The 20,589-nt window shown below is 47.3% G+C and overlaps 7 protein-coding genes across 7 annotated transcripts; 4 read left to right on the top strand and 3 right to left on the bottom strand.

Annotated features, from left to right (window-relative positions):
* Positions 1-31: 31 nt before the first annotated feature.
* Positions 32-1,969, top strand: GL218_01172 (putative pentatricopeptide repeat protein; the record flags this gene model as incomplete). The annotated part of the gene is made up of 1 exon (XM_033577628.1): positions 32-1,969. One exon carries the CDS (start codon positions 32-34, stop codon positions 1,967-1,969), a length of 1,938 nt encoding a protein of 645 aa, XP_033438808.1.
* A 2,835-nt stretch (positions 1,970-4,804) lies between these two features.
* Positions 4,805-5,429, top strand: GL218_01171 (uncharacterized protein; the record flags this gene model as incomplete). Its single annotated transcript, XM_033577627.1, has 2 exons — positions 4,805-5,140; positions 5,235-5,429. The coding sequence occupies 2 exons, from the start codon at positions 4,805-4,807 to the stop codon at positions 5,427-5,429; spliced, it is 531 nt and encodes a 176-aa protein (XP_033438809.1).
* A 793-nt stretch (positions 5,430-6,222) lies between these two features.
* On the bottom strand, positions 6,223-8,343 carry GL218_01170 (uncharacterized protein; the record flags this gene model as incomplete). Its single annotated transcript, XM_033577626.1, has 4 exons — positions 6,223-7,560; positions 7,640-7,769; positions 7,850-8,019; positions 8,110-8,343. 4 exons carry the CDS (start codon positions 8,341-8,343, stop codon positions 6,223-6,225), a joined length of 1,872 nt encoding a protein of 623 aa, XP_033438810.1.
* A 2,547-nt stretch (positions 8,344-10,890) lies between these two features.
* On the top strand, positions 10,891-12,467 carry GL218_01169 (Eukaryotic peptide chain release factor subunit 1; the record flags this gene model as incomplete). The annotated part of the gene is made up of 4 exons (XM_033577625.1): positions 10,891-10,926; positions 11,066-11,150; positions 11,215-11,264; positions 11,331-12,467. 4 exons carry the CDS (start codon positions 10,891-10,893, stop codon positions 12,465-12,467), a joined length of 1,308 nt encoding a protein of 435 aa, XP_033437904.1.
* A 1,332-nt stretch (positions 12,468-13,799) lies between these two features.
* GL218_01168 (P-protein) lies at positions 13,800-15,003 on the top strand (the record flags this gene model as incomplete). Its single annotated transcript, XM_033577624.1, has 3 exons — positions 13,800-13,892; positions 14,008-14,068; positions 14,117-15,003. The coding sequence occupies 3 exons, from the start codon at positions 13,800-13,802 to the stop codon at positions 15,001-15,003; spliced, it is 1,041 nt and encodes a 346-aa protein (XP_033437903.1).
* A 982-nt stretch (positions 15,004-15,985) lies between these two features.
* GL218_01167 (Pyruvate dehydrogenase E1 component subunit alpha, mitochondrial) lies at positions 15,986-17,345 on the bottom strand (the record flags this gene model as incomplete). Its single annotated transcript, XM_033577623.1, has 3 exons — positions 15,986-16,497; positions 16,545-16,999; positions 17,068-17,345. 3 exons carry the CDS (start codon positions 17,343-17,345, stop codon positions 15,986-15,988), a joined length of 1,245 nt encoding a protein of 414 aa, XP_033437896.1.
* Positions 17,346-18,503: 1,158 nt separating this feature from the next.
* GL218_01166 (uncharacterized protein) lies at positions 18,504-19,289 on the bottom strand (the record flags this gene model as incomplete). The annotated part of the gene is made up of 1 exon (XM_033577622.1): positions 18,504-19,289. One exon carries the CDS (start codon positions 19,287-19,289, stop codon positions 18,504-18,506), a length of 786 nt encoding a protein of 261 aa, XP_033437895.1.
* Between the last annotated feature and the right edge of the window lie 1,300 nt (positions 19,290-20,589).

The raw sequence follows: 20,589 nt of genomic DNA, 5'->3' as shown, positions 1-20,589 counted from the left end.
TGCCTTCACGGCACTCGTAAAGCGAGTAATTATGTTTACTTGCAAATCATGTAAGAGAAAAGCTTTCTCTACATTAATCAATCCTACATTTCGCCTGCAAAATACCCTTGCGACAGTACAACCGATTTACACGCCCGCCTTATCCCGCCGACATAGAAAATATACGACAACTACTGCGCCAGCCAACGTTTCTCAGCAAGATGGATACCAGGACAATCCAAAGGCAAAGAGGAAACAAACCATCTCTCCACAGGAATGGGCTGCTCAAAAACAGTTGCAGTATCTAAAAGATCCGCTACACATTCAAGACTATGTCAGGAAGACGTTGGAGAGAGGCAATTTTGATGATGCTATGCTGATCACAAAAAAAGCCAGCAAGAACTCAGTAGTGACGGTCAGTTGGAATCATTTGATTGGTTATGTAATGCAACAAGGTAAACTTCATGCTGGAATCAAGTTATACAATGATATGAAGAAGATTGGCCAATTCCCAAACGCTCAAACATATACAATCATCTTCAAAGGTTGCTCTTTTTCACCTCATCCAAAACTAGCCGTATCGGAGGCAATTAGAATATATAACAACATGTTAACTAACGATCGCATAACACCCAACACAATCCATTTGAACGCTGTTCTTAAAGTCTGTGCGAATGCCGAAGATATCGAGTCGTTATTCACCATCGTTCAAACCGCCAACCAAGGTCTTAGAGCACCAAACAACTTGACATATACAATCATCTTGAATGCCTTACGGCGCAAGGTTAATAGGCGCCAGTATGGTCTTGTAGTAGACGTCGATACTCCCAAAATTACAAAAGCAAAGGCGCGAACAATTCTGCGATCTAAAGCCATATGGGAAGAAGTTATATCGAAGTGGAGGGCTGGTTCCATTATTATCGATGAAGAATTAGTCTGCGCGATGGGATGGATTCTGTTAATGGGAAACTATCACGATGCCGAATCTATAGAAGCTCTACTCGAGCAAACAATGATGATCCCAAAGGATGATGTGGCCGCCATCCGTGGGGAATCTAAGAAATGGGCGGGTCATAGCAAAGATGATATAGACGCGAAGCCAGCTACCACGGTTGACACCGACAAAATCAAGGCCCCCGGTGCCCCTGAAGTTAGCCACGCACTTCCGGGGAACAACTCTCTTTCCTTGATTATTGCCGCCCTGGAGAAGAGCGGGAAAACGTCAAGAGCGCAGGCATATTGGGATATCTTCACTAAGAAGCATCATGTTGTACCCGATGCTAACAATTGGCATCGCATGCTCATGACCCTACGCCGCGGGAAGAACAGTAGCCAAACTGTTATGTGTCTATGGGATATGCCTGCGGAGCTGATGCTTCCTAAGAACTTCCGTACAGCTATGAATACTTGCCTACGAGACAATTTGAACACCAGCGTCTTTAACAACGCCACCGAGGTTGTAAAAATTATGCTATCCAAGCTTAAAATTCCAGATCCGATAACTTTGCGCAACTATCTCCGTGTAGCTTATGCCTGCAAGCGGCCATTTTTCGATCAATTCGGAAATGATACCTATGGTGCAACGATGGCATGGAGCAAGCAGCTCGCTACAGCTCTCGAGAATCTCTGGAAACCGTATATGACCGTTGCAAGGCAGTACGACGAGGACGGTCCGGAATCAAACATGAAACGAGAGCTTGTGGCCCTGGCACGAAAGATGATCGCCGCTAGCGATAGGGTCATATCGAGCAATGTGCTACGCCCAGGTGATCAGAAAGAAGTTGAAGCGAGACGAAATAGTCTGAATAGAGTTGTTGTCCGCCATTTCAAGGAGATGAAGGAAATGTTTCCTGAATTCCGCCCGGAGGAGGATGCTAAGGAAGAGGACGAAGGAGACAAAGATGGTGAAGATGGTGAAGATGGTGAAGATGGTGATAATCATAAACGTACACCCTGGAAATATCCTCAGAGTAGACCAATGGGGGTTTGAAGATATGAGTACGGGAAAGCCGCTGCTACTCGGGACTGGTAGTTATCGTACCCTTCGCCCGAATTCTATGTATAAATATTACAATCGTATTATTTACGGACTATGAGGCCAAAATACCCCATTATTTAGAATATAGAACATATTCATCTAAGGCACATATATACTATCATTTAAATGCTCTTGTATGAACAAATCAATAAGGGCAACAACTATAACTCACCCCTTGCTCGATGTAGATTACCGTAATAGAAATATTCGAGCAGTTAATATCGCAACCGCCCGTACCTCTTACGTCCGCACCTGCAGGGGGAGGCATATAGGAGAAGTAAGTGCTCATACCAGAGAAAGAGCATATGGCTACCAATGGGTTATTCATAACCTTCTGTATATATTTATTCAACAATCATTAGAGGTTCGCTTCTTCCCTTCTCTATTTCTCATTGCTATCCGCTTTAGTATGTTACTATACATTCTTGGACAACCAAAACCATCAAGCAATATTTAGACCACTAGTTTCTATCATTACTATTTGCTTCCATCCCACTCTTCTCTGAACTAGTCAATTATTATCCGGGATTACTGATTATATTCTACACAATGGCTAGCCTTCGAGAAAAATTACGCAAACGCACTACGACTCGCCCCGAAGTAGACATGGAAGATTTGAGATACTTGACAGATCTTCAATTGCCCTCGCTAACTGAAGATCGAAATGGCATAGCAGAAAAATTTAAAGCCAAGCAATACTCCCTACGCCGGCGTTTTGTGCTAGGTCGCGATCGTAAAATGGCTCTGCCAATATGGCAACACATAGAGCATAGTGCAGCCTGCGAGGATAACCAAGATCCACAGCCATCCTTAATTCGAAAGGGCATCAACTCCCTTTCGTCGTCTCTAAGAGACAGGTTTTCCTCGGATACCTCTACTGACAGTGAAGGTCAGGGCCGCCGCCGCCCATCCGTAATACGAAAGAGCATTAGCTCTATGTCGTCGTCACTTAGGGGTATTCGCTCTTCTATAAGCTCTCGACCATCACAAGATGGATCAACCGAATACCGTACTAGTCCAGAAAACACGGATACGTTGGTCAACTTTAAAGGTATTCCAAAGCGCAATAGCTTGGGTCATATATCCAGTACATCATCCGGCCAAGATTCTGTTCCTAGACTTCCTGATCTAGACACGATGGTTGCGAACATTAAAGTGGAAGAAAGGTTTACTGGGGACCGATCACCAAATACGGCCTTCAATATGAGTATATTTGATAGACTTGATAGACCTTATATGGCAACCTCGAGTGGTAAGAAAGTCTTCTATTTATTTCCAAAGTCGAATTTCTATAGGTTCACTCTATATTTCACTATCCTCTATCACAGCTACGGCCACCGATATTATATAGCTACATTATAATCATTGAATCTATGGCTAACACAGGAGCAGACAAAGTTGCGGCAGTACAGGAAGAGCCAATAGCTAGGCAACCTTCTCCCATTCAAGAACGTTTTCCAGTCCGAATTAAGCGTCATAGTCCAGCAATTGCCGAGAGAATAGCAGGACCAAGAGTCTGTCAAGAGGATCTTCCGACTATCGCGAGTGATCAGGGTCCTACAGATTGTCCAGCGCAAAACAATGCCAATTTGAACGGGACACCTGAGAACTGGAAGGTTCCTATGCACCGGATTGAACGCATATTAGAGACATCAGTAACTCTGCGAGAGCAAGGGTACAAACTATACAAGCCGGTGCCTGACTGTGAGATCAGGGAAAGGATTCGGCGTTTGGAGACTAGGGTATACGTTTTTGTTCCCGACGAAAACGATAAAAGCAAGCCATGGCCAAGAAAACGCTATTCTGACCTTGAGACTGCCCTCAAAGATTTGTGTACCCGATTCAAGCCGTACTACGCCAGCTTTGCAGCCTTCACCCCTGAGGCTCGCACTATCCAACTTTTTCCTTCCAACTTCAGACTACCACAGGGAATGGGACTTGTACCGGGAACAATCATCTTTAACATGCAGGAGGCAATAGATAATTGGTACGTCGGGTCGCCCATTGATGGACCGAGCGAAGAAGAGGAAGAAATGAAAGAGTCGATGACTACGCAGACTACGCAGACGGACTCCAGCATAACCACAGAGCCAGAAATATACATAATGCAAGAATACGAACGGCCTTACGTATACGGTACTGACAAGGCGTCTCTGGGTGATGAAATACGGGAGCCTGAGATATCTATTCTTGCTAAGCACAAGCTAGGAAGCTCGGAAGAATCGTTGCTGACGGACGATTATGATATGACTATAGCATCAAAAATGGGATTTATCCCCTGAAGGGCGGTGGCTAGATTTGACTAGCTGCGTTTGTTTGGAAGAAGACACTTACATATAGCATGTCTTAAAACCCCCTTTCTTAGGGGTTTGGTGTAAGAAATAGGCTGGCATTCGTTTCTTGCTGCAAGTGGGATGGATTCGGCTGTTCTATGAGGAATAGACTATATGGGTAGATTAAAGAATAAAAGAAATTTGCCTGATTGAAGTTAATATGTAAGGTGGTTATTACTGTGAGCGTCGTCTTGATGTATCCGTCTATTACATATATTTTATGATATATCTTATATATGCATATATGTATTCGACGTATATACTAAAGTAGCCCTGTACATCCTAATCCCGGCAGTTGCTATCACCTGTATCGAAACGTCATTTACAGGGGGATTACCTCAACCCACCAAGCTCAAGCTTTCATGCATATACAACATTTACTACATTTACTTACCTCATACAACACAGCAGCAGCAAACAGCAGCAACTCCAACCCAACACACACACACACGCCATGGCAGAAAACATACCAACACAGATCGCCGAGACGATCCAGACGGCACATATCCAACGAGACCCGTCTCCGCGGCACGACTTAAACCCGTCGTCGTCGCTATCTGAAAAACAGCCCGTGCATCTGCAAGAAAGACACTCGATCGACTCGGACCTAGACGACTACGAAGAAGCCGACGACGACGAAAGCGAGATCCCGATCAGCGTGTTAAAGCCGCACCCCAGATCTAGGAATCTCCCGCCCATGCCGGATTTGCGCTTCGAGCAGAGCTATCTGCATAGCATCGCGAAGGCGGATACGTGGTGGAAGGTGGCGTGGATTACGGTGCGGGATCAGGTATTTTTAATTCATTTCTTTCTTTCTTTCTTTCTTTCTCGTTCCTGGGACTAGGATAAAGACTAGGATCTAACCCAGAGTGTCACCTATGTAGATGATGATGCCCTTCGCCCAAGGCGTCCTATACAACCTAGCGCTGCACGGCTGGCACCACTGGAACAAGAACGCCCGGATCAGCGGCACCTCGGTGGGCGCGCGCCTGCGCCGCTGGTGGTACGGCGTCAATAACTGGCCGCTGCCCTCGCAGAAGATGGCGGGAGCTAGCGCCAAGGTCAAGGCAAGAGCTTGAAATATGCTTCTTTATATACACACACATATATACATACGTACAGACCACAAATACAACAGAAGAGAGAGAATAACATGGCGCGGCAGCAGTCGAGTTCACGCCCACAACCCGGCTTCGACTTCGACCTCGGCCCCGGTCTCGGGCTTGCTAGACGCGAGCGCTGCGATATGCCTAGTCTATACGCGTGTTACGGGCGGACGTGTCTCGGGGACCGGAACTGGAACACGTAAAGAAAGAAACAGGAGTAATAGCATAGTACCTATCATTGGAGTCTTGGTATTGGGGAAAACCGCAAAATGACATTACGTCTATGCGATTTTATTAATTAGGTACCTAGACAAGAATATAAGCCGTCATAGGGGAATAAGCGACGGCCGACGGTGCGGCGCTATCTGTAGCTATGGTACTCTCATCTATAGAAACTGGCTCGGGTACTCGTCCGATCAGATTGATGTAACTGCAACATCATCCTCGAGTAGCTTAGCCAGTGTAAATACATATGTATGCCTGCCTGCCTACTTGTCTGTCTGTATATCAGCAGAACAACGCTACTGTTCCTTGCTTTCACTTTCGCCCTCAGTTTCACTCTTACGTTATGCTGTGGTTGATATCTCCGCGCGAAGAACACAGACTATATTTTCTGCTGCTTCCCGAGGATTACAGCAGTCCTTCTGCAAAGTTGCAAGTCATGCGTAAATATTTCCTCTCACATGATAGGAAATACATTACGCGCTATTACACTTCAGGCCTCTTTTGAGGCTAATAAACTGACAAGATATTCGTCAAGTTGTTTTTACTCCCCGGCACCGACGTCGACATGCTTAGGTAGAGCTTGCTGGACCTTATCCGGGCTTTCCCTAAAAGCCAACGAGGTCGACTGAAGCGAATTTAGTGCGGGTGTTGAAGGAGGACGTTGGCGCTGCTCGTTCTTCGCCGTAGTAGAGGGCTCCGGATCCGGGGTGGCCTGCTTTTTCGTCGTTGCCACTGATATGACCTCCTCGCTCTTCTCCTCCGGTGTGGAGTCTTTCTGGGCTGCGCCATTCTCCACTGCTGATGTGAAAGCCTTGGGAGTTTCCTTCTTCCCATTGTATCGGTATTCATCTAAGTTGAGTGCTGACCCGGTAGAGCCGGACGTCTTCGATGGAAGCTTGAGCTTGACCATCATACTGTCCTTTCCATTAGGATCACTTAAGTCATCATCGACCATATCTTCGTCTTCGTTGAAATCATCTTCATCCTCGCTGTCGTCATCGGGGACATGATCTTGCTCATCGTCGCCTAGTTCTGGTTCAGTATCCTCCTCGTCATCGTAATCCTCCATATCATCGTCGGAATTATATTCCTTTGGCTTCTTAGATGATGGAGCCCAACCGTTTGTGCCATGATTGACCGCAGCTGATCTTTTGGGCCGACCAGTAGGGCCGACTGACGACTCCTTTGACGCAGTGGCCTCATTGTGGCCTTGGCTTGTTGGGCTGGTTGTGATGATATTGTTTGAAGCGTCTACTGTCATGCGCGAAGGGGCTTTGATTTGGCGACCACTGGCAGTAGTAACGGGACCAGCAGGCTCTGCCGGTGTAGGGTTGCGGGTATTTCGCGAAGATCGTCGTACAGAGGAATCAGTTAGGAAATCCTCTTCGTCAGAATATGTATACTTTATTCGTTTGCCTCTAGTTCGGCCTTCGTACATGGAGTAATTGTTCTCTGGGCGCTTGAATTGCTCCTTGCGCATGAGGCGGTACTCACGGCGCTTGCGCTTTTCTTCAGTGGCTTCAAAGCGGGGGACAGCAGCTAGCATCTTATGTGCCAATTTCTTGGCCTTCGGGCCGCCATCGGATTTCTGCAGCTTCTCCGCAAGAACTTTGAGTTCGTCTATACTACCTGCTACACTCCACCATGTTCTGTTAAAACCCTGTGGATTGCTCTCGCGATAGACTCGAAAATGGGTATCATCTAGACCCTCGATCAAATAATAACGGCGCTTGTCACTGTCGGATCCCCAAGGCTGCACGGATAGAGGTTGGTTAAGGTCGTCTTCGTGTCGATTTCCCTTGTAGGATTTATTGATAATACCCTTGATGACTTCCGAAGATGATAAGGTCCAAACTACCAGAGTTCGTAGCAGTGTTAACTAGATAGCCCATTACGTTAGCAATTGTCGCATCGTATAGTGAGAAAGAGAATGATTGCACTGGAAGGATTATACATACTCTTTCGGTAGGATCCATAGAAGCAAAGGTCCTACTACCAGCTAGAGGATTCTCATCTTTCCAATCTCGCGCCCACTGGTTCTTGTGTGAACTAATAGCATCTTCTAGCGCTCGGTTATAGTGTCCAGGCCTATTAGTAACAGGTGTTAGAGGTCTACATTTGTGGAAATGGGTTTTTTGGTAGGGTTAAGGTTGGGTATTGCGTCATACTTGACATCTTGCTTGCGGTTTAACAAAAGGCTAAGAATAGCACAGAGAAAATGTTCGACACGTTCGCCAGGAACAGGTTCGGATACGTCACGCTCAAGTTCTTGAGGACCAAAGTTGGCTAGTGATTTAGGAAGGGATTCGTTAAAACGGGAACGGAACATGACAATGAACTAGAGGTAGTTAAATAAGTGGTTAGCTAATATAATAAAAACGACGCGACATTTCGCGTTTTTGGCGCGATAAAAGAGTGTATGACGTACTGCAATATCTGGATTATCAGCTAAAACGTATTCATGAGCTGGCGAAGGTGATCTCTTGCGTGGCGGAGGAGTTGCCTCTTTCTTAGGCTCTGCAGGCTTAGTACCCGGGGGAAGCTTATGAAAGAACTTTAGTATGCCCTTTTCTCGCTTTACCTCGATATCGCTATCATCTTCAGAGGGAGCAGAAGATAATGAAGAAACAGAAGAAAGCTCGCTAGAATCATCGTCGGCCATGTTGTGTGGTATTGTCGTCGTTCCAAAGACGCGATTGTTGTAGATGTAGATGATCAAAGGAAAGGTGGGATGTATTAAAGTGTGGAGGTTTGAGAAAGTCAAGGAGCCCACGAAATTTGGGAAACGCTAAAATTACACCCTTATTAGGCTTGAGCCGCAAAATCAACCAGGGGAAGGAAAGACCAGATCTGATAGGTTAGGCATTTGCTAAGCTACAAAACATAGGACCAGCTACCTAAGACCAGCTATCTCCAGCTACCTAATATACCTAACCTGAGGATCCAAGGTACATCTTGTATGTATGTAAAGCGTAAAAGCTTATACCCATATGTATCCCCAGCCTCCTCTTCTCATATCTTCTCATCCAAAGCTGATAAGGTCATCTATCCCCCCCCGAGTCCGTCGTGGTGGTCATGGTCAAAGCCGTCTCCGTAGCCAAGCCCAATCCTTTGTCACTGCCCGTCCAACGTCACCATCTCCGTCTCTTGTCATCATATTCATCCACCTCATCCACCTCATCCACCTCATCCACCACATTATTCATATAGAAACCCCAACATCTCTCATCAACTAAAATACTCCTAATCTTATTACCCCATAAGTCATCAACTATCAGTATCATATATGGTGAACCCAACAACCAACATTTATATCCGAGGTAGTATCATCTCAAGGATAGTAGCTTCGCTGAATCTGCTGGGCCACTATACACCAATTTCATATGGCATGTTGATCGTTCCGTCGGTCGGTACATACAAACTGTTCGGTCTCAACCGGAATGCCCAATTGACTCGAGATGGGCCGAATGTAACATGCTCCAAAAAAATAATAGATGTGAAGAACACAACTATATAATACAGTAAGTCAAATCTGGAAAATATAAGCTAGACTCATATAATCTAACTTCGTCTTACCTCGATTGAATCGTGCATCGTATCGATAGTCTTGTATGTTTGTTGTTTTGTGCTCCGTGTCTTGCCGTTGCATCGCGGTGAATTTGGCCCAGCCGCTTGGCTCCACCTCGGATTTGAGCAATAAAGACCGCAACCGGCAGAATTTCTAACCGGGACCTTGGAATTGAGGCTATCGTGAGCAAATAAAAACCGCCCCAACTTACTTCCATCGAGGGTAGTAGGGCAATTTTCTTAGCTGCACGGATAACCAGGGGTAGAATAACAGCTAAACAGGCTGTGACGTAATCCATGTTGCAGTGGCCATCTCAGTATGTCGCCCAACGCCAATTCAATACGAATAGCTGTTTTCCTGATCAACGCCTCGTCTCATAGATCCTTTGCCATTGGCTTGCTTCTTTTTCGTGACACCCGTACAAGGGGAGCCTTGAAGTTCCATTGCAGTTCCAAACCCGCGACCCGCTCAACATTGTAAGTCATTGCCGGCTAATTTTTCTTCAATAGCGACCTTTTAGACTTCTTCTGCACCTGCACGGTTAATAAATGACATACTAAAATATAGTATGGCTGGTAGCCAAATTGAGTAAGCAGTTGAGCTCACATAACAAGAAGCTTCCAAAGATGAAACCTCATAATTGACATATGGTATATAAGTCAACCAGTAGTTGCAGCAAAATGTAGGCATTTATCGACATGTGGACGAATCATAATGAATGTAGACTCCTACGCCAGGTCATGGTGGAGGTGTGGACGATAGCCCAGGAGCGGTCGCTCAACTGTCTTTTGCTACGGCCCCCTCGCATCCATTGTCATTCCCACATGGCGATCATCACATCCACGTCCTAGCGCGCCAACTTTCAGCGCATCAAAATTCAACCCAATCAAGATAGCTTCTGATAGGTTGACATCCTGATCATTCTGTCAAAGCTTCAGCCCCGAGGCTGTCATCATAATGTTTTTTGTGTAAGGAAGGTCAAAGAATACAATATTTCTCTAGTGCTGTGGAATTTGTGATCTCATATACTTATGCATTAAATCGTGTCTCATCAGTTACAACAAGGAAGGGCTGTTGATAGCTAACCCTGGAAACTGCCGAATAATGTCGATTAACGTGTTGTTTTCAAGATGAGTGAACATGGTTGCGACTCACCGGTCAAAAAGGTCAGTGCGGGCTTTAGGAGTCACGGGCAAAAGTCAGCCTAGCCATCCGAAGGCGGTCAAATTTCAATTCGGTAGCGCCACTTATTATAGACCCTAACCATATATGGTTTAGGTAGTAATCAAGGTATTTAAGCAAGTGGGCAACTACGCCATAATGTGGCTTGAAAGGGATCGATACCTAAGTACCCCCGCCTTATTATTTTAGCGTAGTTTCCATTTCAGCACAAGCAAGCATCCATTTTTGCTTAGGAGATACTAAATATTCATGTATTTAATGCATTTTTGACGTATGTACCTCGCAAACCCCGAGGGCCCGCCTACGCTTCCTTGTTTCCTTCGACCACAAAATTTCGTCCAACCTTTTTCTCTCCTGCACCTGATACGATCGATCTTTCACCTCCCCCCCCCCCCCCCCCAAGCATCACTCCACTGAAGAAAGACCGTATCTTGAATCGCTCATTATCCTCACGCCAAAATGAGTGACGCCCAGGCGACAGAGGCTGAGAAGAACGTAAGTGCGCACATCGTCATAAATATTTCCTAGTCTCTTTCAGCCTTCAGCATCTCCACCGCTCCGTCAGATTTGCCTTCAAGGTGTTTTCTTCTTATGTCTCGTAATGAATACCATCTAACAATAATGGCGCCCACAGATTGAGATATGGAAGGTCAAGAAGCTGATCAAGCGCCTTGAGGCCGCTCGAGGAAATGGTACCAGCATGATTTCTCTAATCATCCGTATGTAATTTACCCCTCCCCCACTTTGATTTTAATAGAAAACGATACTAAACCCTAGGAACAGCTCCCAAGGATCAGATTTCGCGCGCAGCAAAGATGTTGGCTGAAGAATACGTATGTCGCACCCCGCGTTCGCCACCACGACTTAATCCAGGAGAATAAGCTGACCGTTAATGTTAGGGAACCGCCTCGAATATCAAGTCCCGTGTCAACCGACAGTCTGTGCTTTCTGCCATCACCTCTACCCAACAGCGACTCAAGTTGTACAACAAGGTCCCTCCCAACGGTCTTGTTGTCTACTGCGGTGAAATCTTGACTTCGGAAGGAAAGGAACGAAAGGTCAACATCGACTTCGAGCCCTTTAAGCCCATCAACACTTCCCTATACCTCTGCGACAATAAATTCCATACCGAAGCTTTGGCTGAGCTGCTTGAATCCGACCAGAAGTTTGGTTTTATTGTCATGGATGGTAATGGTGCTCTTTTCGGTACTCTTAGTGGGAACACTCGTGACGTTGTTCACAAATTTTCGGTTGATCTACCCAAGAAGCACGGTCGTGGCGGACAGTCTGCCCTCCGTTTCGCGCGTCTTAGAGAAGAGAAGCGACATAACTACGTCCGTAAAGTTGCTGAGTTGGCCGTTCAGAATTTTATCACGAACGACAAGGTCAACGTTGCTGGTATCATCCTTGCTGGTTCCGCCGACTTCAAAAATGATCTTAATGCCTCCGACATGTTCGACAACCGGCTACAGAGCAAGGTTATTAAGGTTGTCGATGTGTCGTACGGTGGCGAGAACGGCTTCAACCAAGCTATCGAGTTATCTTCTGAGACTCTAGGAAATGTCAAGTTTATCCAGGAGAAGAAGCTCATTGGCAAGTACTTTGAGGAGATCAGCCAGGATACCGGCAAGGTCTGCTATGGTATCGAGGACACGCTCAAGGCGCTGGAGCTCGGCGCGGTGGAAACTTTGATCGTCTTCGAAAATCTCGAAATTACGCGATGGGTCCTAAAGGATAGCAGCAACGCTGAAATTGTCCTCCACACCACTAAGCAGCAAGAGACTGGTGACCGATCTAAGTTCATGGACAAGGAAACCGGACAGGAGATGGAAGTAGTTTCCCAGGATTCCTTCCTCGAGTGGATTGCAGAGCACTACAAGGATTTCGGAACCAACCTAGAATTCGTATCGGATAGGTCAACCGAAGGCAATCAGTTCGTGAAGGGATTCGGTGGTGTTGGTGGTATTCTCCGTTACAAGGTGAACTTCGAGCAGTTAGCCGAAGTGGATGACGATGATGACTACTACGACGATTGACAGGTATGAAAACGCAAGTTTTTTTAATATCAAATCACAAAAACATCATGAAAAAAAATTCCTGTCCTCTCAGCGATGCCTCCACAATTTTTTTTTCTGTATAATGACTAACGTGAGCGCGTATATAGTTTGAGGAATCCCTCGTTCTCGACGAGGGGCAAGCTCAAGCTGTCCCATCTAAGCAGGCATCTATCGTGAAAGCACCGGAGCGTCCGCTGCCGCAACCCCCCGCGCCAGCCCCGGCGCCGGTCTCCGGACCAGCGCGAAAATCAAAGGCAACTTCGTTCGCTCAGCGACGTTTGGCGAAATCTGGCCCCGCAAATTCGGAACACACGGCCAGACAGGTGGCGACACCTAGCCCGCTTCGCTCTATGATGATGGCTTGAGTTGACATATGGCATAGAAAGGAGGTATGACTTTCACGGCTATAGCATAATGAGATATGTGACTAACGCAGATTGCAAAGATGCTATACCTGGGGGTCTATCAAATGTCCAGAGTTGTTGGACCTGCCTACATCATAGGGCTTCATCCTTTAAGCAGTCGAGTGCGTTATGACAAGCCTGCTCGCCCCGCTGCAAGTTTGACACACTAGTATTATTTTGTTTCTTGTTATCCTGGACAGTTGCTCCTAGATATTATTTTGCGTTTAGAGTTGGTATTTGCGAAATGATTTCGCAGTAGCAAGCCGCTCATCACATTCGTTTAGTTTAGATAGTGCGATAAAGCATACGAGTCACTCATTACTAACCCGAGAATGCATATGGCCTTGAATGTGATTAACAAGTGAGACGTTATCAGTAGATACCTTAGGTACTTACCTAAAGTATATACCTATATTTGATTGCTTCGATAATACCTATAATAAGGTAGTCGAGATAGTTGAGGTGAAATAGGTGCTACGTATATATTTTTAGGGCTGGCTAACATGCCAGCATTCCCGGTTGTAACCGCGCTATATGGGCTAAATTCATGCCGCTAGGGTTAATTTCTACTGGGTTTAATGACACTAGGCTCCGTAGCACCGGGGCGCTGCTTTCGATCGGCATCCGGAGATCGGGTTCATGTCAAAAATCTACATTTGAACTTGACGGCGCGCCCTTTACTAGACTCGGCCTCCCTTTCATCGACAAGTAATGGATCCTAAGTGAGGCTACAACAAAGAGATTTGATATCTCAATCCACCTACCCGAGGACGATACCGAAGGTATTTCTTTCTCTAGGTTAGGGTTATAAGCTAAGCTAGTTGGCCTGTCTACCTGGTCTTCATTGTGTTCTTCTCTTCCTGTCTTTTTCACTATATCCTACGAGACTGGAACGAAGATAATCGAGATGGAGTCAAGTAGTGGACTAGAGCAGGGAAATGACTTGGATGCAAAGCCGACTGTGTGCTTTCTGGGTCCGGTCTCATCTTATACGCACCAGGTATGGCACGAATCTCAACTCTCATCAACTAGCCTCCCATTGAGGGAGACGTTTTCGTTACTTAAAAAAAAGAAAAGAAAAACTGACCATAGCAATTTTTATATTAACCGCACAGGCTACGCTAGACACATTTCCCACAGACAAATTTGACTTCCTCCCCGTAGACACGATCAAAGGTAATATTTCACTATATCACTACCACATGCGTATATCTTCAGGCTAAGTAACACCTCCTCCTCCCCGGGGGAATAAAGACATCTTCGACACAACGCAATCCGGCCGCGCAGCCTGCGGCATCGTACCCTTCGAGAACTCGACCAACGGCTCCGTGGTATTTACCCTAGACCAGATCGCCGACCGCGCCGGCGAGTATCCCGACCTAGCCGTGTGCGCCGAGATCTACCTCGACGTGCACCACTGCCTAGTCGGCCACCACCACCACCACCACCACAGCCACCACCTGGACCTAACCCACGTCAGACGCGTGTACAGCCACCCCCAAGCCTTCGGACAATGCACCAAGTTCCTGCGCGAGAAGCTGCGGGGCGTCGAGACCGTAGACGTCAGCTCGACCAGCCGCGCCGCGGCCCTAGCCAAGGACGACGCGACCGGCGCGAGCGCGGCCATCTCCAGCGCTGCCGCGGCGCAGATGCTCGGCCTGGACGTCCTGGCGCGCAACGTCGAGGACCGCGAGGACAACACGACGCGGTTTTTCGTGGTGCGGCGCGGCGGCGCGGCTATCCCGGGGCTAGAAGAAGTCCTCAGCAAGCGGCGGCGGCGGCGGCAAGGCACAGGTGGGGATGGGGATGGGGACGGGGATAGCGATAGCGATATCTACTCGCAAAGCAAATCCCTCGCCTCCTTCACCGTCCCGCACCGCTCCCCCGGCGCCCTCGCCGACGTGCTCGAGTGCTTCCGCCGCGCGCGCCTCAACCTGACCAGCATCAACAGCCGGCCGAGCCTGGCGCAGCCGTTCCAGTACGTCTTCTTCGTCGAGTTCGAGGGCCATAGGCTCCGGGATCCCGAGGGTCGGGTGCGCGACGCGTTGGCTAGCGTTGCGGCTGTGGCGCAGAGTTGTCGGTGGTGGGGGAGTTGGGATAATATGCGGTAGGAAGGGGGGAAGAAGGAAGGAGGGAAGTGTATTTATTGGTGAATAGATGGTTTGGTTTGGTTTGGAGTGGGATGGGTGGAATAGAGGGGAGGGGGGGGAGCAGAAGGGAAAGGTGAAAGTGGGAAAAGGGGAGGAGGGGGGAGAGGATAGGAAAACGGAAAATAAAAAAAGGGGGTGAACGATATCAGATGTGTCATATCTAGAAAAGTTTTATCGGCGTTTTAAATGAGCATGTGCTATGTCATGTTCTATCTTGTAATCTTTTAAAAGAATGGATAACATATGGAAGAAGAGAATAGGAGATATATACATTGAAATTATCTACTCATCTTTGGCAAGTCACCAAGTCTACTTTGATGCTATTAAGCCGAGACCTACAAGTTTCCTCTCCTATAAGGTATACGAAGAGTTCGAATAATAGGAATACGTGCGATATGATTCCCTAGGAAAATGTATTAAACTAAATTAACAAATTCGTACAGGACTTCAAGAGATGCAATGATAACTTATTATACTAATCTAGCTATTACATTACTCAAATATCACATGCCTGAACCAGTAACCTGTTTTCGATTTACTCTTAGTCCAATTCGTCCTCCATATCCAACCCACAGACAAGTCACTAAAGCACCAGAATTATAAAACCATCTAGCAAAGCAAATAACCTAGTCACTGCCATCATCTAAACACAAGGCACACAGCATAAGAACCTGGTATCATCGCTCGTCTATTTCCCCTCGGAGCCATAAACAAGGCTTGCTTCGACTAGATCAGGTTCCAGTCATGCGGATGGATAGCTACCTAGCTAGCTACGTTGATGATTGGGGCGTAATCGATACATTTGACTTCTTCATTCATTACTCCAACCCCCCCAGCCTAGCCTGCCCATCTATATTTTACACTACAGGGGTGTTGCAAAAAAAGGGGATATTTTAATGCTTCAATCACGTCCGGCGCTTATAATACTCCAACGGCTAGAAATTTACGAGCTGAAGTAGAAGTTCTCGTCGGGTATGCGGCCACGCATGAACTGCGGCTCCGTTCCCTTGACGTAGATGTCCTCATACAGGATTTGCGGCGTGGTCTCGGGGACGGGCATGGCCTCAGCGATGGCGACTTCGTCATTGACGTGCTTGCGGGCCTCCTTGTCGATCGTCTTCAGCTCATCCTCAGTGCAGACTGCCCAGTCGAGGATCTTCTGCTTAAGGCCGGCGATGGGGTCGTTGGTCGATCGCATGCGCTGGATCTCCTCACGGGTTCGGTACGTGGTACCAGGGTCGGACATGGAGTGGCCACCGTATCGGTATGTGACGTATTCAAGAACCAGAGGGCCGTTTTCGGCAACGGTCCATTCCTTGCCGTACTTGACAGCGGCCTTAACGGCAAGGACGTCCATGCCGTTTACCTTAAGACCAGGGATGTACTGACCACGCTTATAGTAGTCGGTAAGAGCAGACGATCGAGCAGCAGCAGTACCCATACCATACTTGTTGTCTAAAACATGTTAGCTATGGCAAACGACCATTATATCGAGCACATACTCTCGCAGCCGAATAGAGCGGGCAAGTTCCATAGCTTAGCCATGTTGAAAGCCTCGAAAACCTGACCCTGGTTGCTGGCACCGTCACCGTACAAGATAACAGCGGCCTTCTTGGTGTTGTTGTACTTGTGCGCAAAAGCCAAGCCAGCACCGACGGGGACCTGAGCACCGACGATACCATTACCGCCGTAGAAGCCTTTGGTGAACATGTGCATAGAACCACCCTTTCCGTAGGCGATACCCTCACGTCGGCCCAGTAGCTCACCAATAATGGATCTAACGGTACCTCCGCGCATCAGGGCGAAACCGTGGCATCGGTAGGCGGTAATGACATCGTCCTCCTTGGTCAATGCGTGTTCGATACCGATGGCGACAGCCTCTTGACCTGTGGAAAGATGACAGAAACCTCGAATCTTCTTCTCCTTGTACAATCGGTCGGCAGCCATCTCCATTTGTCTATGCGGCTGTTAGTAAATATGGCTCGGCCGAAAGCGGCAGGCTTATTTGCCAATTGCGACGCTTACCGGACAACGACCATGTCGTAGTACATCTGCTTAAGCTCCTTCTTGGTGACGTCGAGAGTATAGGGAGGGGGGTCGAGCTCATATGTCTCGAAACTCTCGTCACTTAAGGTGACTTGGAAGGGCTTATCGTCGGCATCGGGGACGTCGTTCTTGTCAGCATGAGAGCTAGCAGCGTTTGTAGTGACTGAACGAAAAGGTGCGATAGCGACAGGTCTGGCAGCTCGGACACGCGCTAAAGGCGCTGCGGCTCTCGGGACTCGCAGAGCGCGCGAGAACATTGTGGCCGTTGTCGTGACGAAGAGGAGGAAGAAGAAGAAGAAGAAGGAAGATTAAAGTAAAAGCCTGATATAGGTTATCGTTGGCTTAAAATCTTGAAGTCCCGTTTGCTAAAAGGTGGGAATTGGGAATTAGAAATTGGAATTTTAGAAGATGGAGAGCTCCGGACGGAAAGTCACTCAAAAATTCAACGTTGGGATTTTCCGCCCGACTTTTTCCTTGGGGAAGTCCCGGCGGGTTGAAGCTGACTTAGACTACTGTGCCTCAAGTGACACTAGTCCATGATTAGTACTAATTCCTCCGTTGCGGAGCCTAAGATAAGCTTGTTGAGAGCTAATCTAAACTAAAAACGGAAAGACCCTTGAAATTCTTGGCATTATCTATCAAGAAAAAAATAATAATCTTATCTTACTTCATATCGTACATGTAGTTATTTGTATAAAGATATAAAGGTTAGGTAAGGGACAGTAAATCTCTACCCCTTTACGCGCAAATTAGTAGGTTACAACCGGCTCAACTGACTTATCTCGTTAAAAGAAACAGTAGAGAAACAAGAAGGGAAAACAGCAGCAGCTTATTTAGTCACATAAATTATTCTCTAATGAATATTTTTTTTAAACAATGCATGACGCAAAAAAAGATATAAAGATATACCGGCTTCGAAATAAGATCGATCAAAAAGGCTAAGTGGTAGTAAATGGGTAATAATTCTAACCGTCCTCCCCCTAAATGTTCCAATCGTAAATTCCGTAATCTCGTCCAAAATCGAGCCTGAGGTGGATCTAGGGTATTCCAATTCCATAACGTATTCCATAAAACGATTCCGGGACGCTGTCCAAAACTTAATCATTCGAATACAAGAAGTCAAACAAATCATCGCTTCCCTTCTAACCCCTATTTCATTTCCATACCACCACAATCGTTGTTCGCCCTTGTAAGCATATATGTTTCCTTTGTCCATCTATATGTGGCATGTCACGTATATGCCCCTTCGTTATTTTCCGTACAAGCCGTTATGTCCAAGCCATGAGGTAGTAATGCGCTCATGGACAACTATACTGTGTTTTTTTTTGTATTCGTAAATTGCAAGCTGCCATCGTAGAGTAGCTTGTCTTAAAGTTTGATGCCGTCAAAAAAAGGGGATAATCTCTTAGAGAATGTCATGATTTTCTAGTCCGCTTCACTCGTCGTTGTGCCGAACTCCCACCGTCATCGTCATCTTCCTCTTCCTCTTCGCTATCGTCGCGTGCATGACTCCTCTCGTTTCCCTTTTTAATAGAAATAAGACATCCTTGCTCCTTCAACCTCTTCGTTAGGGCCGTGCTTGCTCGCATTCCCGGGAAATCCTTGGCGTTATAAACTGTGAATACATCGCTCATGGCGATGGCACATACTGGGGTTCTTGACCCGGGTATCGAATTTGGGTCTAGAACCACCAGACTAAATCTCAGCCTAAAGGTACCAGGAGTCCTACAGGATAAATCAGGGAAACAGAAGAAGCATCCCTCTTCGTTATTTTCGTCAAATCCGACGAAGGGTGATGACACTATCGTTCCCATGAGTCTTCGCTGCTGTCGATAGTCGTCTGGCATACCCGAGCAGTCTTGGTCACCTGTCTCGTTCCATATCGTACAATGCATGACCGAGAATCGGAACTTGAGTTGGGCACGAATTTCCTCTTGTGAGGCCTCGGCGTCTTCGATAAATACCTGGACTATTGGAGGTGGATCAATAACTCTGCGATCCCTCTCGCCAAAACCACAAGACCTAGCAGCAACCGGTTGCTGGCGGACCTTTAACTTATACGTCGAAGGGGCGGCGGTGGGAGCTTTCCTACGCTCTGGCGCCTTAGAGGAGCCCGACTCTTCGGTTCTCGGTTCGTCGCTTAATAGTTCCGATATCCTCATCCGCTCGGGAGCACGAGATTCAGGTTGAGATTGCCACATCTGTCGTGGAGTATCTACTGTTCGTGGAGAATGCTGAAGACGAAGATCGCGTTGTGGATATTCTGAAGCAGATCTAACTGCGTGGATTTCTGCGTAGTGACGCTGTCGAGGCGATTCTTCTGCTGGCCTTGCTTGTAAAGGTAATCTCTGAGCCTGTAAGGGGCTCGGCTCGCCGCCCGGTTGCCGTAGTTGAATACGCTCCGGCGTCCCTGCGGACCGGCTACCTATGCTCGGCGAGTGCGCGGGCCGGGCGCAGACGCTTGCTTCTACTGGCCGTCTAGTGTAAGGACTCGGTGCCATCGTGTGTAACTCAGAACCTGGCATTGGCGGCCGTGGACTGTGATGGATAGGCGGAGAGGGTGCATAGGGTTCCCCATATTGGGTATGCCCATAGGCTGCCGGTTGCTGTCTATTCAGAAGCTCTTGATTCACGTGTGGTCCGGTCACGAGGCTAGGTAGTGGAGGTAAACGTAGCTCGTGGCCGCGTTGCTCTTGAGGGTAGTAAGAACCATGTCGAGGAGCATAAGGGTCCTGGGCCCACGAGTCGGGTGGCCTGGCCATAGTGTCCACCATGGTATTACAGCAGAAGTCGCCGTACGATGGAACCTCGACGGCAGCGAATGATATAAAACGGAAACTGATGAATGTAGATAGCTCACAGATAGAGGTCGTGGTGGGACTATATAGAATTAATCTAGAAGGGTAAATCACACAAGTGGAAGCTGACAATTTAGGTAGTCATATGGTGTCGGTGATACTGATTCTGTTGAAAATCGACTTCAAAGGCTTAGAACGGCGACGGCACGCAGTAATAAAATTCGAGGACGGACCAAGACAACAATTGTCGAGATATGAGATATGTGGCTGTGACTAAAGCCGTAAAAACTAGACGTAGTGCGCTCCGATTCCACCCGCGGACTGAAAGTTGAAAGTGTATACTGGGAAATTCTGTGGTAGGAGGCGGTTATTTACATATCTGTGGTCGACGAACAGCGCACTGAGAGGTCGATACGGTAGAGCTGGCCGGGAATATCCCTGCAAGGAAAAACTGCTAGAGCTGCAGTGCGACTATGGTAGTATACTCTTTCGATTTTATGCTGAAGTTAATTGTCGACGTCGTTCTAGTACGGAAGATGAATAACGTGTCTAACGCATAGGACAGAGTCATAGACGTAAGCGGTAACTTACGAGCTACTCTTGGCCATGAATATAGTTGCTCGAGGAAAGTTCTAGGCCGAGGACGTGGAGAGGCGACAGTTCGTAGAGATCCTTAAACCGTACAATAGAGCCGGCGAATACG

This window comes from Daldinia childiae (genome assembly GCF_008694065.1).
Source record: "Daldinia childiae strain JS-1345 chromosome Unknown Scaffold2, whole genome shotgun sequence".
In the NCBI taxonomy this organism is placed as follows: domain Eukaryota; kingdom Fungi; phylum Ascomycota; class Sordariomycetes; order Xylariales; family Hypoxylaceae; genus Daldinia; species Daldinia childiae.
Note: the sequence above shows the minus strand (reverse complement) of the source record. Positions and strands in the feature narration are given on the sequence as shown.